At 39.6% G+C, this 16,853-nt stretch overlaps 1 protein-coding gene across 8 annotated transcripts in view; it reads right to left on the bottom strand.

Moving 5' to 3' along the window:
- Nucleotides 1–5,294: 5,294 nt before the first annotated feature.
- BICD1 (BICD cargo adaptor 1) overlaps nt 5,295–16,853 on the bottom strand; it is a 194,506-nt gene continuing 182,947 nt past the window's right edge. For 2 of the 8 annotated variants that reach the window (XM_032445533.1, XM_015866227.1), the window contains 2 exons: nt 12,813–12,888; nt 5,295–8,271 (listed from right to left, as the gene is read on the bottom strand). In XM_032445533.1, the coding sequence (XP_032301424.1) occupies nt 12,841–12,888 (48 nt within the window). In that variant the 3' untranslated portion in view covers nt 5,295–8,271; nt 12,813–12,840. Of the gene's footprint in view, nt 8,272–12,812; nt 12,899–16,853 lie in introns of all 8 variants that reach the window. The other 6 variants (XM_032445530.1, XM_032445528.1, XM_032445531.1 and 3 more) reach the window with 5 other exon arrangements.

Raw genomic sequence — 16,853 nt, 5'->3', positions numbered from 1 at the left:
TCAGAGACTAGCTGCAAAAACGTTTTTCAGCCACATCTTCATATGGTACTGTATGTTGTGCCCATCATCTGACCTCCTCTACATAACCGAGTACTCAAAAACCAGATGGAGCCATCTCAAGCGCAGACAAGCTCTGCTCCAGCCTGAGGATCTCTTTAGATCAAACTTAAAGCAGTGAGCTGGAAGCCATGTCCATTCACTTGGGGCAATCTGGTTTCCCAACCAGCTTGGAATGATATGGCTCAAAATCCACCTGATTCCTTAAGTAACTTTCCTGTGTTCTAAGGCCTGATGGTAGCAGCCACTGTGCCATGAAGGACAGCTGTCACTTCACCTTAGAACACTAATAAGTTGTTAGTAGGAAAACCTCCCTTGGATGGATCACCTCAAATCATCTGAGCTTACAGAGGCTGTATGTCCCTTAAACAGCTTCCCTATCTCTATAACAAAGCACTTTGGTCTAGTGTACGTGGATAGAAGATGCATGCTGTAAACACAATAGTTTTATCTGGTTACCGTAGATCTCCCCCTTTTCTGTGAGGGTGAATAAATATAGGGTTCAACCTTCTGCATTCAGGATGTCATAGAATCATAAGATCATTAATTCTGGAAGAGATCACTAAAGTAACCTAGTTCAACCATCACCATCATGCCCACAAACCACATCCCTCAGTGCCACATCCACCCATTGCTTGAAAACCTCCAGGGACATTAACTCCACTACCTCCAATATGATCTCCAAGGGAAACTCTGTACTCACACTGCTTTCCCATGTTATATTTCTAACCTTTAAACCTTTTCTATGGAGCTGTACCACCAATACCATTTTCTCAACTATTTTTAGAATCATACACAATTAAGTAATTTTCTAGAACTGCTCATCCAACCTCATTCCTGAAGTCAGCTCCCATATGGCACAAAAATTTATAGACAATAAGTGAATTAGATGTTTACTAATTTACTGCTCCATCATTCTTGTAAAGGTCAGCATTTTTCACGGTATCATTTAGCTTCCACAGCTGAGTTGTCAGCTGTAGCACTAAGCCTTCGTTGTGTGGAAAAAATAGGACTTTTCCTTCAGGCAGTTACTCAAACCATCCTTTGAAAAGCAAGCAGTTGTACCTGTGTGGCTTTATTCCAAATAATACATGTATTCTGGGAAAATATTATCTATTCTAGCTCCCACATTTTGTTCTATGTATAAGACTAGCCACAGACTGCAAAAAGCAGTGGATGCCAGGCTCATCTGCATGTCCTTCTATTATCAGTACCTTCATTCTCATTTATAATACCTTGAAATCAGGGTTTAAGCAGCGCTCAGAATTATGCACCATTTCTGTGAGCCTAACTTGAGGAGCCGGCAGCCTGTCACTTGTCTGTAGCACTGAGAGGTGAACCACGGCTCCTGCTGTCTTCAGGATTCAGCCAGGAACAAGAACATACAGCAGTAGCACTGGTGAACTTGAGCTCCAGGATCTTCTCCGTTATCATCTAACACATTGTTTTTTTTTACAGGAAATGCAGTAGTTCACTTGTCAGAAGTCACCTCCCACTCCAGAACATGAGGTAATGGCGCTCCCCGAGGGAGAGATTATACAAACATTTTCTCTGGAACTTGAAGAGATATTTTTAGGTTAAAAACGCATGCAATTTTAAACTCAGACTGTTTCATTGACCTTACTTACAGCGCTGCCTCCACCAGAGCTGAGCGGGACCACTTGAAGAGATGATTCAGAGAAAGGGGCAGGAGCAACTGGGGTTAGCAGTTTCTCAAACCAATTTAGCCATGGGAACATTTACAGAAGTAACAGCCCTCTGCAGAACTGCTTTCAAGACTAATGCACTCAGGAAGAAAAGTCCGCTTTCTCTCTTACTTATTCTTAGAAAACCTTTTCACTTAAAAGAAAATAAGGGGAAGAATGGCTGGCGGATAAAAATCCTACCTCAAACAATCATACTTCTGCTAGGATGATCACAAAACATTTTGCCCAGGCCGCTTTCTAGAAGTCACATGTTTACTACCTCTCGGAGACTCTAGGAGCACTGAGGGTCACAGCAGGAGCTGCAGCAACCACCCACCCACCACAGCTACATACCTGAAACACCACAGGCCAGGCTGCTGAAGGAGTGAGGGCCACAGGCCCACTTGCTGCAAAAGCCAGGCAGTTTGACAAGCAAAAAGAGATGATTCTAACCTTAAAAACGCAGCCACAACATGCTGTACTGCACACAGCAGTCCCAGCCCAGTTTTAATTTGACTTTATCACTGCTTTCGCTTACCCATTCCCTGACAGTAGGGATTTGCATCTTGCACAACACTCTTGTAACTGAGACCTTATACAGGTGTTGGAGCAGTGTGGAGAACACTCAAGAGCATTGAAAGCCCTGTCTGGTGAATCAGTCCTCACCCTCAATATCAGGAAACTAAGAATAGACATCTTTGATTTAGTTTTGATTCCCCTTGATATTCCCTTGCCCAGTTCCCTTTCATTTGGATACCTTTTCCATTCACAGTTCTAGGTCTTCAAAACATAAAGCAACGTAACAGCACAAGCAAAGACTGCAAACTGATAGAAATACAAATAGACCAGACAGTATGGAGTTAAATGAACAAAAATGACCAGTTTATTCACTGGAACAGTTATGCATTACACTGTAATTGTAATAGAAACAAAGACATAAGAATCAGTATATCGGCTTCTTTTAATTGTTCTCTTCAGCACTAGAGTGTTTTTCCCAACCATTTGGCTGCATGATCACATTACACATGTACAAGCACAGACTTTATGAATCCTTCACAAGGCATTAATCTAGGATTGTCTACAAGGAATTACATGGGAATTACTTCAATTTTCAAAAACAAATGATACGTTTTCAGAAACAAGGATTATTTAACTATTTTTTATTTTCTTTTAGCAAAAAGTAGCAACAATAAAAGTTTCCAATATTCAGTCTTCAGCAAAAGAACATACATACTTTTATATTCTTCACCATCTAGAAGCATTCCATCACTGGACCCCAAGAAGGAAGGACAACATAACATCAATTCAATGAAGGAGTAGCTGAGTTACTACAGCAGCAAACATACAGTATACAAACTTGTGTTTGTCACAAACTCCACCAGTGTTAAAACTCTTGTGAAAGGAACACAGCAATCTGTATGGTTCATCAGATACAGAACATCATGCAAATGATAACATTCAATAGATTACAAAAGTCACAAAACATCCGTTTTCATTTTTTTGTTTTAAGTTGTTTACAAAGTATCAGATTAATTAACCCTTTAACAGTCAAACCACAGGGCTGAAAACCAATGGGGGCAACAACAAATAAGACAGACTTAGTTTATCCACTGGCATAGCACACACAGCCATACCAGTGAACAGGGAAAAGCAAAGATTGAATAACAATCCAGCTATCACATTCATCCACTACAAGTTTTTAATCAATCGTTTTCATTGATTTCCAAAGCCTTCTTCAAATCAAGTCACTATATAATTTAATTCACAATTGCAGAGGGAAAACAAACAACCAAACATACTCTTCCCTGCTATTTCTTTAACAGTGAATAATGATAAACTGAACAGATATGGACCTTCATGGAAAGACATTTCTGAAACACGGAGCCCTAACACCCGGAGTCTACCTACATGCTGACACCAGTCACAGAACTTCAGATTTTTCCTTTATTGTTTGTTAGTTTGTCACTTTGTTTTTATTAGATTTCATAAAGGGTCTTCTGAAGAACTTCATGGGAAAATAAGTTAAAATCTTGTAGGGAAAAGTAATGGCAGGTAAGCAGGTCTACATTGCCCCAAAAAAGAACAACAGTTGCAATCCAGTCAAAGAAAGAGTTGCTTACCCATTCCAAAAATCAGATCTCAGCAACCACTTCAAAGGGAGGAATCTCCAAGCAGAGATCCTTTCCTGGTAGCAGCCAGCCCTTAAATGAGGTCAGGGAGGGGTAAAGCCAGGCTCCAACCCTTCCAGTCATACACGTGAATTACTTCCACCTGCGTTCGCAGGGCTGGCTGTGTCCCCTCACCAGGTGCTCAATCACTGGTTTAGGCTGTGACCTAACAGTTCTCGTACAAATCCAATACAGATTTAAGACCTCAGAATGAAATATGAATCCTTGGTGATAGCCCCCTTGCCTTTTTAACATGAGGAGTATGTAGATCACAGAAGAAGTAAGAATTTTCTGGCCTGCCATTTTCAAACATAGAATTCTTATATCCTAGGTGGATGGATATTTTCCATCAAAGCAGGGAGACAGATCTCAGAAGGGCTCATGTAATCTACACCTGATGATGACGATGATGGTGGTCAGTCCAGCTGTGGCAGCACAACTCTTGTCATTAGCGCTGCACGCTGAACAGCAAGGTTGGTATCAAAATAAGGGCACAGACCTGCAGGTGTCTTTAGCGGTGCAATGGGAACTGGGCTGTGTTTTTGTTAACACTTAAATGTGGTAAATGGCTTAAACACGTTAACAACCTTTTCTAATCAGAAATAAATTGAAGGTCATCTTGGCATTAAAACTTGCAGCGTTACATTCATTACAGCTCAACCTATGAAACCTACTGTATAGCCATGCTTACGCTCAGTTACTATGAAAAATGTGGATGGAGAAAGCACAGAGGTGCCAACCTGTCAATCAGATCAATCAGAACAAATACCACTACTGCCTCCACTTAGAAGCCAGAAACTTCCATGCAATCAGCATGAGAAATTATAATAGTTCCTCTTCCTGTAAAAGCCTCCATTAAACTTCTGATAGAAAATATACTTTCCATTCTATTACATCTTACAATTTATATTTATTTATTCATCTCCCACCCCTCCACACTCCCTTTTTCCCTCCCCATTTCTACACACACCCTATAAACTGGATTTCCAGAATTGTACCATTTCTCTCAGCAATTAAAACTAAAGCAGAAATGAAAATGCTCTTTCAAATGCAAAGAATCATAGAGAACAAAAACTTCATTTCATATATGAAAATCAGAGCAGAATTTGAATTCCTTCCTTCCCGTGCAGGACACATTTCTGTATCTCTGAGCACGTATGTATCCTTTTTAGTTATTCTTCAAAAATCAGAATAGGTAACACCCCACCATAAGTCAATTCTAAATGGGCAAAGAAAGTAGGTTTTGAAGCTCAAACAAAAACAACCCCAAACAACCAGGCTTTTGTGTCTGTTTTTGTCTGTATGTAAATATTGCCTACAAAATGGTTCATAAAGTTGCACGCCGTCAATCGCTGCGTAAAAAAAGAAAGAAGAGTTTATCATCTCAAGTTCAAGATATGCATTTTATTTTGTACTGGTTAACTGACAAAAGTTGTCCCCGGGGACCTACAGAGTTTTATAACTTACAATGCAATAACTACAGCCATTTGTACATTTAGATTGGTTTGTTTCTAGATCTCTTCGATTTCCAACATTTACTTGCTTTATTACATATTAAAAAATGTAAATTGAAAACTTAGAAATGAAGAATTTAAAGCTTAAGAGGATAAAAAATTTAATAAACCCACTTAGTTCTATAAAACAGGGCCACGATTTCTATACCATTGAATGCTGTTTCATAACTCTTAATCAACATGGACACACTGGTATGTTTCAATTTCCCAAAGTTGCTCTGCAAATCACAATTGGAAACAAATACATTACCAAACAAACATTCCACTACAACATTATTTTTTCTTTCCCAATATATTCATATCTATATAGAAAAGAAATGCATTTCACTGAATTCCTGTTGAACTAAAATTCAGGGAATATGTTTGATTTGGATATGAAAATAGGAGAATCTATTCCAAGTAACTGCAATAACTCTATTCCATGTGCAACACAAACTCTTTTTCTGCTTAACCATCAACAATAGCTGTCCTTATTGGTCAAAGGCATCAGCACTGTTTCAGAAGATAACTACACCCAGGACAGTCTGCAAGGTCAGGAACTGTGAGGTGCTCATGGGAGGCAGTGTTTGCCTCCAACAAAAATGGTTTTGTTGTTTACTTTTCATTAAAAATCAAAATAGCAGCTAATATTCATATCAAACAATATGATTGAGCTGAATGAATTTTATTTGACTTTTTTCTGACAAGACAACATGTAGGCTAAGCGTGACACTAAATAGTTATGTAAGTGTATACAAGAACCATGTGAATTGCATGGTAAACCTAAGCAGAACATTGCCGAGAGTTGTCTGTTCAATCCAACCAGAATCTGATGTCAGTTTATTCCTATTTTCTTCACCCTTGACTCTGAGTGTTTTGTTACAATAGCTCAGCTCCTTTGCCAAGGCTACAACTGACACACACCGCTGATTACAGAGAATATTTCTATTTACAGCACCTTCATTACTGGTACCATGGAAATAATAATTATTAGGCACACTGATTGGTCGCTGATTCTTTCCTCTGCTGATGTTTTGTGTATCATAACATTTGGTAAGCACTGTTTCTAACAGAAGCCCGAGTTCATTTTCTCAGACTCAGGCAGAATGTGAAAAATTATTCCAACCATATCTGCAGCAATTTTTGCCCAACTGCTCTGTATCTTAGGCTGCGCCGTGTTTCCCATTTGTAAATCACACTCGAACTGCAGAGAAGGAATAAAGACATGAAAACATCTAAGCCTTTGTTCTGTAAATAAATTAAGGCCACCTGACAGAGCAAGGACTGCTAACTACCAACAAGCGGGCAGCAATGAAGACTTCTATGTGATGACTAGATGAGAAGCCCCAGAGATGCCGAACCATTACGGCTTAGCAGCTTACCTTGCTGTCAGGTACTGTGCAAAGTAAATTTTGCTATCCTTGATTTTGTTCTGAAACTTGCTATTAAAAAAAAAAAAAGTAATTAAATAAATAAAAGAAAGAGAAACCCAACAAATTATTCAGCTTTTACAGGAAAGAATCTTTAACTAGGAGCACTGTGCACTGTTGCAATAGAGTCTGTGTAGTGTAGATCACCTGAGTATTTGTCATAAACTGACATGAGCTAAGGTTCTGTATCTGTTGATTTTTGGCAAGGAAAAAATGCACTGAAGTCCTGCTAGCTTTGATCCACACCATTAATTAAGCTTACCTGCAGGAGTTATTTCACCTTAGAATATTTCACACCGAATACCTGCAACTTCACCATTCATACTAGTCTTTCAGGGTAAGGCCTCAAGCTAGTATCCTGAATATGGGAGCAGGAAGAAAGAATGTTTTTAATTAGCACACGACATTATATTTGTTTTAGATTTTCTTTTTTTTCTTTTTTTTTTCTCAGATACCAAATAGAAAGTAACTCCAAAAAACAGCACCAATTCATCTACTTGTCTGAAATGCAAAAACAGAATTACAATGCAGCAAAACAGAAAACAAACCAACACGTCATCATCCTCTCAGCTCCTTACGCTAAATAATAATCTTCCAGTGAAAAGCCCAAACAAAACCAGAAGCTAATGAAATAGGGATTAAAAAACAAGTGCATAAACAGTATCAGTGCAGCAGCAAAATATACAGTCATCACTAACATTTCGATTCAACCCACTGCCAGCATTTTTGTGCAATAAGAATTGGCCGTGTGCTGGCCAATACAACAAGCCTCTCTTTAATATTAACACAGTCATTCTTCACTTCAGCTATTTCTGCTTGTTTAAAGAAAAAATAAAATAAAAAGAATTAAATACAACTCTTGCAAAAAAAAAAGACTGCATTTTATAAACAAAAAATTATGGTGCAAATAAAGCAAGAAGGAAATATCACACCCTTAATGACAAAAGAAAATGTGAACTGGTTCCTATGGCTGAACTCAGAGGTTATGAGGGTAGGGTTTAGTAACATACTTTATTAATATTGGCTTAAGTCTCTCATTATTTCAGAGGTAAAGCCAAGCAGCTGGGAGGAACATTTCTGTTGAGATATTAAATTTCACTACACTTTAGTTGTGATAGTAAAGTTTGAATACAATCAGAGGAACCATAAAAAGTCTTCTCGATAGGTTGGGCTCTGTGCTTTGTGTTCTTCTTCTCAACCTTCCCTCAGTTGCCAGAGCAGTGGATATGAATCCAGACTTATCGATGCAGCAACAAGGCAGGATTGTCTACCCGCTCGCTGGGAACAACCCGAACCTTTGTTGCACGAGCTCCACTCTGTTTGCGTTTTCTCTTACGTTGCATATGAAGATTAGGGGTAAGGAGGAGGCTTAGAGAGACAGTTGAGAGGGGCACACTGAGAGCTGGAATGTGGCTGCTCTTCAGGAAGAGCACTAGGACTGAAAATTAGAAAGAAAAACAAGTGCTTAAAATACACGGCAAGGTTTTATGTGCATGTAAGTTGTACAAGGCTGGAAACAAACTCTAAAAGGTGAGGAGAACTCATCCCTAAATCTGCATCCTCAGATACGCAGCATAAAGAAAGAAAATCCCCAGCATGCACACGTTTAGCAGTACCTGGATGTATGACATGACATGGTGTAGACAGCCTGCTTGGCAGTTCACAACACACATATATATTGCTGTTTGCGTGCCCTGTCATATAGTGCAGAGGGGTCTGAGCTAGCTTTCAATAAACCAGACGTGGCTGGAGTCGTGGTCTATTAGTGGCAGCACATAGACAAGGAGAAGTTAACATGAACACAACCCCACTCCTTGGTGCACAGTTCCATAACGTTCAAGCCAAGCTTCAAATACACAGGTTTGCTTACTTAGCTCAGCAGTGTATACTGCGCAGCAGCAGGCAATGCAGACGCTGCTCAAGTGAGCCCCAAATCATTCCTCAGCCTTGGCCCATCCTGTCTTATGAAGGTGAACTTCAGCTTATCTAGCTGATGCCAAGCTAAGTGTCAGCCATTAAACTTTCGAGGTAAGCATATGGCAAAGCAAGATTACAAAGAATTATACAAATAAATGTAATCTATTCAAAAAAATATGTCTCGGAGAAGGGTGTTTTTTTTCCCTTAATCCTTCAAGCGTTCTATGGTCTTGAAGTTATTCCAAGCTCAATATGTGATGAATCACAATCAATTCACAGCCCTGTCTTCAATAAAATCTGCTTTTTTCCATTTTTCTTCTTTAAAATCCATGCATATTATCTCTGCAGTACAGACTATTGAGTGCTGGCTGAAGGCACGCAATTAGCCTACTGCTGGAAATGAATCAATCTGAAATGCCAGAGGTATTTGAAAGTCTGCCATTGGAAATGCCAGCAGTACTGAAAGTGTCTGTAGTTCTACATACAGGAAACAAAGAAATGGTACTGCACTTCCCGAGACAGAAACAAGTGTGTACCATTGCCATTAAGAAAGCAGATGGCAAAGTCCACATTTTCAAAGCAAGGCAGCCCAGGAGATTACACCCCCAAAATCCACAGGTATTGCAATTCAACAGGAGCTGGAGCCCCTGCACCTCCAGGCTTCTTTGAAGATCAGAAACTTGCATGTCTTCAGTTAAACTCTGCTTCATGTTTCTGCCCCTGAAGATGAGCTGCCTGATGACAGAATGGCTGGTAAGAGTGAGTTACGGGAGCTCAGGACCTCACAGGCTCCATTTTGAATTTGGCTGAGTAAGTCAGTCCCAAAGAGTTAATTGCTTTTTACGACTATGACTCCTCAGTTCATATATCATCTAAAACTACCCATCTAGTTTCCTACTTCCCATCTACTACCCATCTTTTCCTGCTCTTCTCAAATGAGTCTGTCTCAGGAGTATCTGGAGATGGACCCAAAAGGTTTGCATTTACTCTAGAAGCTATCCACTCCTTAAGAGCCATATCCAGCCTTCAGCACCTCCTAAGCTTTCAAGATAGTCTTTAAGAAAGAACTACTAAGTCCTTCAGAGAAATAGAAGTGAATTCAAACTTTAACATGGGAAGACAAAAAAGATGGTCATGTTTCTCTACAGAGATTGCCCTGCTCTCCTCTGCTGCTGCCCCATTTTATTTCATATTTTTTTCCTCAAAAGGACTCTTCTAATTGTCAAAAAGGAATAGAAACCCAACGTTACCCTTTCTCATTAGCAGAGGCATGTTTGTCTTTTGGGGCTTTCTTCCCAGCTTTAAAAATAAACAATGAATGAAGTTCTAGCTTCAAGAGAGAGGACTGGTGAGAAAATGGCCACGCTTAAGACTGGTTTTGTGCAGTAATGACCTGAAACGGGACCTCTGAAACAAGTAGAATTCTCCTCTATACACATTCAGTCTCATTAGCATTTTGGCATTAATTTCAGCACAAAATCAACCTTGACTGCAAATACTGTAACAAAAACTATTCCAGAATATGCTCCATTTAGGAAGCATTATGCTTAGAATTACATCCTTCTTTTCTTCACATTAATTCCGCGTTGTTTCTCACTTTCTAATACAAGTATACTTTTGTCCACAAAAGGAATTGAAAACTTTGTCTCACCATTCCCATTTCAACCAGTAATAAATATTAAGGGCATTGAGAAGAGAAAAATATAACAGGGTTATCAGTACAGGCACCGTGGCAGCGACATACATACACCCATCACTTACAATCCTAGTAGATTTGAATCTCATCCTAACACTCTATTGCTGTGCTGCCCTCCTTTCAGAAGAACAATACACCCAGTTTGGTTATGCAGATTAATGTGGCACTATCCAAGCAAAAAATTGCATTATCCATCAAACAGAACCAGCAAGTGACACATGGCATGCGGGGTGTTTTTTATGGCAGGATGGGTGATGGTGGCAGCAGGTCCTGGAGCTGAGCTACCAGGTACATTGACAGTTACAGGCAGTAGAGGATGGCAGGTGAGATAAAGAACACAAAGTGATAGAAAGATATGGAAGAACTTAAAGCTGCTGGCTACGGACTGAGAATACTGTTACATTTCTGCCCAAAGGATATCTGCTGCTTTTTAAACATTTCTGTAATGCTCTCTTTAAAGGCTGCTATCATTTGGGAAGATATCGATTCAGTTGATGAATACGGTCCATGTAATTTTTCACGTTGCTGTTATCGTCTGGTTTTAAGCAGCTCTCTCCCCTCCCAGAACTCAAAAAGCTCATCATATATTTCTAAAATCAATTGAAAAACGTCATGCAAAGCCCTTTGGTGTTAGTAAATACCCTGTTGTTTCTTAAAGACATCATTCACATGCAATAATTTCTGGCATAGGTTGTAAATGTAACGAATCGGCAATGGAAAATACAAACAGACCAGCGATATTTTCAGAATGCAGCCCTTTCTTTTTACCTATTCATCTTCAGTCTTATTTCTTTAACATTTAGCCCTACTTTGTATTTCCTGTTTTCCAAGAAATGAGATTATAATTCCTTACAGAACAATGAATATTGGTTTAACTTGCGGTATCAGGACTTTTGTTTTGTTTTTATTGGTTTTTAGATAACTTGGGCCCAGCATCTGGTCCAAAGACAGACACATTCTTGTAGACATTGGATGACAGTATTATCTCAGTCATGCGCAATATAATAGATCAAACAGACAGCTACTGATGCTAGGAAGGGGTGAATGTCATCCATTACTTTTCAAGGTAGGCCTACGTCTGGTTGCTTGCCCACAGTTCTGGACCTAGAAACTGAGGTGAGGCATGGAATGTGGAGTGAGCTTCTCACACATTGCTTCGTAGGTTTACTTTGAACATCTCTAACAAAAGGTTCCCCTAGATTCTCCAGATCAGGTTCTAGCAGAAACACACAGGCATGAGCAAAAAGACAGATGTACAGCTAAACAAGTCGACTAGATGTATCTTGGAATTCCATTTGGCTTCCATCTGCTTTTAGCTTTTCCAGTGAGGATCCCCCAAACATACGCACTGGAATCATCACAGCTTCAAAACTACTGTGAAAAACTGAGATGCACAACTGCACCTTCTTGACCAACATATCCAGCTCTGATTGTGGCCAATTAGATCTTTCTAACTAAGGAAGCACTCAGGGACAAACCCAAAAGCCCTGAGGCTTTCCCCTGGAATGTGCCCCTTTCTGCAAGTTAATCTGCTGAACAAGGCAATGCCTGCCAACAAGTGCACAGCAGTGTTAAGTCATGTAGCTCTTCCCTTCTGAGAAGGATATTTAAAACTGAAGAAGCAATAGTTTGCTAGCATTTAGGGGAGGAATAACAGAGAAGTGCATATGAAGAGGCTGTTCCAAGGCTGCTGACAGACCTGTGAGCTGGCAAGAGTGCTCAGCAGTGCCTCATGTGCAGCCTGAAAACCACAGCCCATCCCTCCTCCAGTTTGCATTATTACAGCAGGCTTCTACACATTAAGTTTAGCATTCCATGGGAAATAGTTTCATTGCAAATAGGGCTGTAGATCAGATGGGTCACTGCAGATCAGGGTAAGGTCTAAAAAGAACGGAAACTCTTTCAAATGAGAAGTGACTGTGTGCACACTGTCACTATACTATGAACTGATAAAAATGCATTGCCATCTCTTTTTTTCTTGTTTTTTGTGCCTGCTGAGATATCTCAAGTACCTTTAAAATGCCACCTTATGAAAATAGAAATCTGTGCCCAGCCCTAAAGATCAAGTCCTCCCTTTAAATAAATTTATCTAGCAACATAGTAATGCTGTTTTGGTAACTTGGTGGAACTGCAAAAAAATTAGAACAAATGAGGGCTGTAAGATTCAACTTTACATTGTTTTTAACATTGATGTAAGTGCATGGATCTGTGGTTCGTGTTTGTATTGTCACTGCAGAAATCATCACTGTTGCTCAAGGTGCTGTTAGTGAAGAACCGTAGCAAAGAGGTTTTGAACAAGGAAGACAAGGGGAGTTGCAGACGTGCATGCAGCTATGTGCAAAGAGAAAAGAGTTAGTTTGGTTTACCTGACATTCTGGCAATCTGGCCCCCTGGCTAGTTGTGAGCCGTGTGGCGGTATGGAGGCAGCAGGCTGCTGACAATCTACAAGAAACTGATAAATTAGACATATATACAGAGAGATTACAGAGCAAGGGGTTAGTAACAGCAATACACAGGCTGTGCATCTGATGGGGAGATTTAGTGAGGAATATTTGTGTGGTTCCTTATCTGACAGGAACACCTTTTTCCTGATAGCAGTAACATCAGTTGTTGCCTTTTTTTTTTTCTTTTCAGAAGCAGTGAAGACATTTACATTTGTCTTCCTTTAACATTGGCAATTAATTATTTTAACCAGACAGCTGTAATGGGCTGCATTTGGGATCTGAGTTTAAACCTTATACCCATAATTATTCTGCAGATGATGAAGTTGTTTTGCTCACATCTAATATAAAAAGTGTCAATAAAGCTACTCAAAATTTCTCCAAAGAATTTATATCCCTAAAGCAGTTATTACAGATGCCATCTCACCGTGATCTTTGAGAAAAAGTTTGCAAGAAAGTCCTCACAACTTCTAAACAGTGCTTTTGACAATGTCTTTTCATAGAGAAAGGAAAGGAGGAACCAATACAGCAGGTACTCCACAGTATTTGGAGGAGTTAAGAGAAGTAGCTGAACATGAAAAAAAAAACCTGCTTTGGGGCTCATTATTTTCTATTATGATTCACAAGTGTCAAAATAAGTTTTCCCCACATTAATCTAGCCACAGCTTGCATGACTCAGATTGTCAGACCTCAGCATCCTTCTGAGCATTAGAGAGATTCAGACCACCTGGAGAACTACCGGAGATCACTTTTTATCTCTAGCGCTGTTAGATCTATTGTTCTCAGCCTAACCGTTCAGTGGGAAGGAGTGAGATAAATTGAAATGATCAAACTTCATGTCATAGGAAAGAATCTAATTTCCTGATTGCTGCTACTTAAAGCTCAATACCAGTAACCTTTTCTCTTTAGAACAAGGATGGCCTCTGAAATGCATTTCTATTCTTTGTCTCAGTCAAGTGGATGAATCTGTGAGTAATCTACTGTCAGGAGTCTAAATGATAACAGGTACGGCACAGAGCAGTGCAGCTTCCCACAGAGTGAGCATCAAATCCAGCACCATGACATTTCCTTTTTGTATGAGGCCAGAATGCTTCTCCTTGCTTCCTATGAAAATCTGTGCTGATCTCCAGTGGGTGCAATCAAGCATGACCAAATCATTAGTTTCTTCTTACTTCAGACAGCAGGAGAAGGTTTTGGTTATATTCTCAAGTACATAGATAACAACTTCAGAAATATTTATGTACAGCTACTGCAGGTACCATTGTGTCAAGAAGAAGAAGAGAAAGAAGGATATTGTGCAATTCTCTCATATGCCAAGATGGTCACCATGGTCCTTGCAGCATTGGAATGCAAGAGCTTAAAACTCATACAGACCCTAATAAAAGGGCCCGTCACTTCAGCACAAAGCTCAGATGAACAGAAAGTGGTGCCTGACAGACAGAGCAGCCTGTAAATATAGAAGGGAAATGATGGCTTAATCTATACAAACTATTTTGCAGAAGTCCAAAGCAAAGTTTTCCCCAACAACTTATAGGAGATAGTGAGAGAAAGAAGACAGCAGAATGCTGTGTGATAAAAAGGTCTGGGTAGGTTTCATAAATACAGAAGAAACTGTTCTAGCAGGCTTTGCCAGGAATAATGCAAATGCCTGATTTACAATCCTACTCTAATATCTCAGACATCCTGCAAACATTTTATGGAGCCTCTTCATCTGCTAGACTTGGCAGAGCACATAAACTGAGTCAGATTCTGCAGGCATCATGCAGCTTGGATAAGAAATGTTCAACATAAGCAATCTCCCTACTTCACACAATGGTAGTTCTCACTGGTGTCAGCAACATGCATAGAACCTGGCTCACCCTCAGTCACACCTGCAACTGGTAGCCCACATGACTTAAAAAGGCTGAACTGTTCTTCTACGTCCCTTCAGAGTGAAGTATGTGAGCACTGTGCAGGGAAAGAGTTAAGCAGAATGCATATGGCTTACACGTACACATCTGAAATTCAAAGAGGCTCCTATCTACTTAAATCCAAGCAGCTGTGCCAGAGCTAACTTTATTCCTTCTGTGTTTAATCCTTTTAAATGTTCTGCTGGATTTGCAACCCTATTATTTAAAGCCATGACAGTCGTGAAATGACTTCTTGTCATCGGTGAAAACTGGAAGACAGCATTTGGGCTTTTTGCTCCATGATGGAAGTTCTGCTTGTGTCAAGTAAAAGAATGCTCTCTTCTGAAACACTCTACTGAAGATTAATAGCTTCAAACATGCCTTTACTGCCACATGCCATAAAGACAAGGAAAGTCAGTATGAAAAAAAGATTAAAAAGTTGAATGTTTGAGGCTGTAGGAGTGTCAATCTAGCTACCAAATGAAAGGACAGGTTGACATTTCTGTAGAAGATACTTGGGGAGCAGAAACAGATTATACATGGCATGACCTCAGAGAAGAGCACTGAGTTATTAAATACAAACTGTTCTGTTTCCCTATCATTTCCATTTGCTGTGAGGCAATGAATGACTGGGACATGATACAGGCTGGCTGAGCTCCTAAGAACCCCTTAAAGACTCTGTGAGACTGTGACAAAGAAATGCAAGTCAGTGATTATCTCCATTTCAATCATAAAAAGCAAAGAGGAGCTACGCTAAAACAAAAAGGACATGCCATTTTTTAATGAGTTCAGCAGGGTGTGAAGTGAGTACAGAGACCTATGGCAACATCAGATCACCGCAGCACCTTTTGGAGTTTCAGAGGCATGAATTTCTATTGCAGGTCAGGCTTGTTCAGGCTTTTTAGTTCTTAACGTTTTTGCCATTTGCTAGGAATAGAGATGTGAAGGGCTCAGAGATTTTCTTTCACACATTAGTCAGTGCTGATTTTCACTGGGAATCTAAAACCCAGTCTTAATTGGGCTAATCAGCTCCTGATGTAAGAGCATTAAAATAACAAGCTCAGTGAAGTTACATCTGTTCATACGAGAACTGTGTGTGCTACTATAAATTACCTGCTGAGAGCAAATCTCAGAAAAAAATATTTTCCTGTGCTTCCCTTTGACTCAGCCACCAAAACAATGCATTTTCCTCATGTCACAATGTGTGCTCTGCCCTCCAGTCTATAAACTGGATGACTCTAATCAACACAGTGCTGCTAAATGGGGTTATTAGCGTCTGAGATATGGGCTTGCCTTCTGTTGACATCAGCAATGTCCCCTGTGAAAATTCTATGCGCAAGCATTTTTAGTCCCACCTGCTGAAGACCCAATAGAATGCAGTGGAACATTTCGATACGTTTTGATATTCAGTAAATTTGACAGCATTCCATAGAGATCTCTAAGAACAGTAAGAACCCCAAGATACATACTGGAGATGCTGGGAATGAATGACTGATACATAGCAGTTTTAATTGTGCCTAACTATCTTTAGAGAAGGTTTTCTATTTTATCTCAAAGGATTAAACTGAGACAATCAACAAACCAAGTTTTTGTTGTTGTTTTGTTTTATAAACAGGTAGTGTTACAAATCTGGTAATTCTGATAAGGAAAACACTGGGGAAACCTATTTTTAATTGGAAGGGAAAAAAGAACACCAGATAGAGGTTTTTTTCAGTCTTTTAAAACACTCTTCCCTGAATATCTCATCATTCACTCTAGGATAACTGAAAGCCTTTCCTATCAGAGCTAAATGTTTTAGAGGATCCATAGTTTGTGTCACACTATCCAATGTCAACTGACTCTGAGGAATTTGACAACATGTCTGTTAAGGTGTAATTCACAATGTACTTGAAAAGAGAAGCTGTCCCCATCTATACGGTAATTTATTATTTTCTTCTCTGAGGTGACAGTTTAATAGAAAAGAATGAATGGTTAACAGGATGAGTCAAAAGTACTGGGCAAAAAAATAAACAAGGAGTCTTCTGGCTGTGCAGAGGCAGAAACACATTGCCTCCCATCAAAGTCCTATGAAGACAAT

Source organism: Coturnix japonica, chromosome 1 (genome assembly GCF_001577835.2).
Source record: "Coturnix japonica isolate 7356 chromosome 1, Coturnix japonica 2.1, whole genome shotgun sequence".
In the NCBI taxonomy this organism is placed as follows: Eukaryota; Metazoa; Chordata; class Aves; order Galliformes; family Phasianidae; genus Coturnix; species Coturnix japonica.
This window is presented reverse-complemented; position numbering and strand designations above follow the sequence as displayed.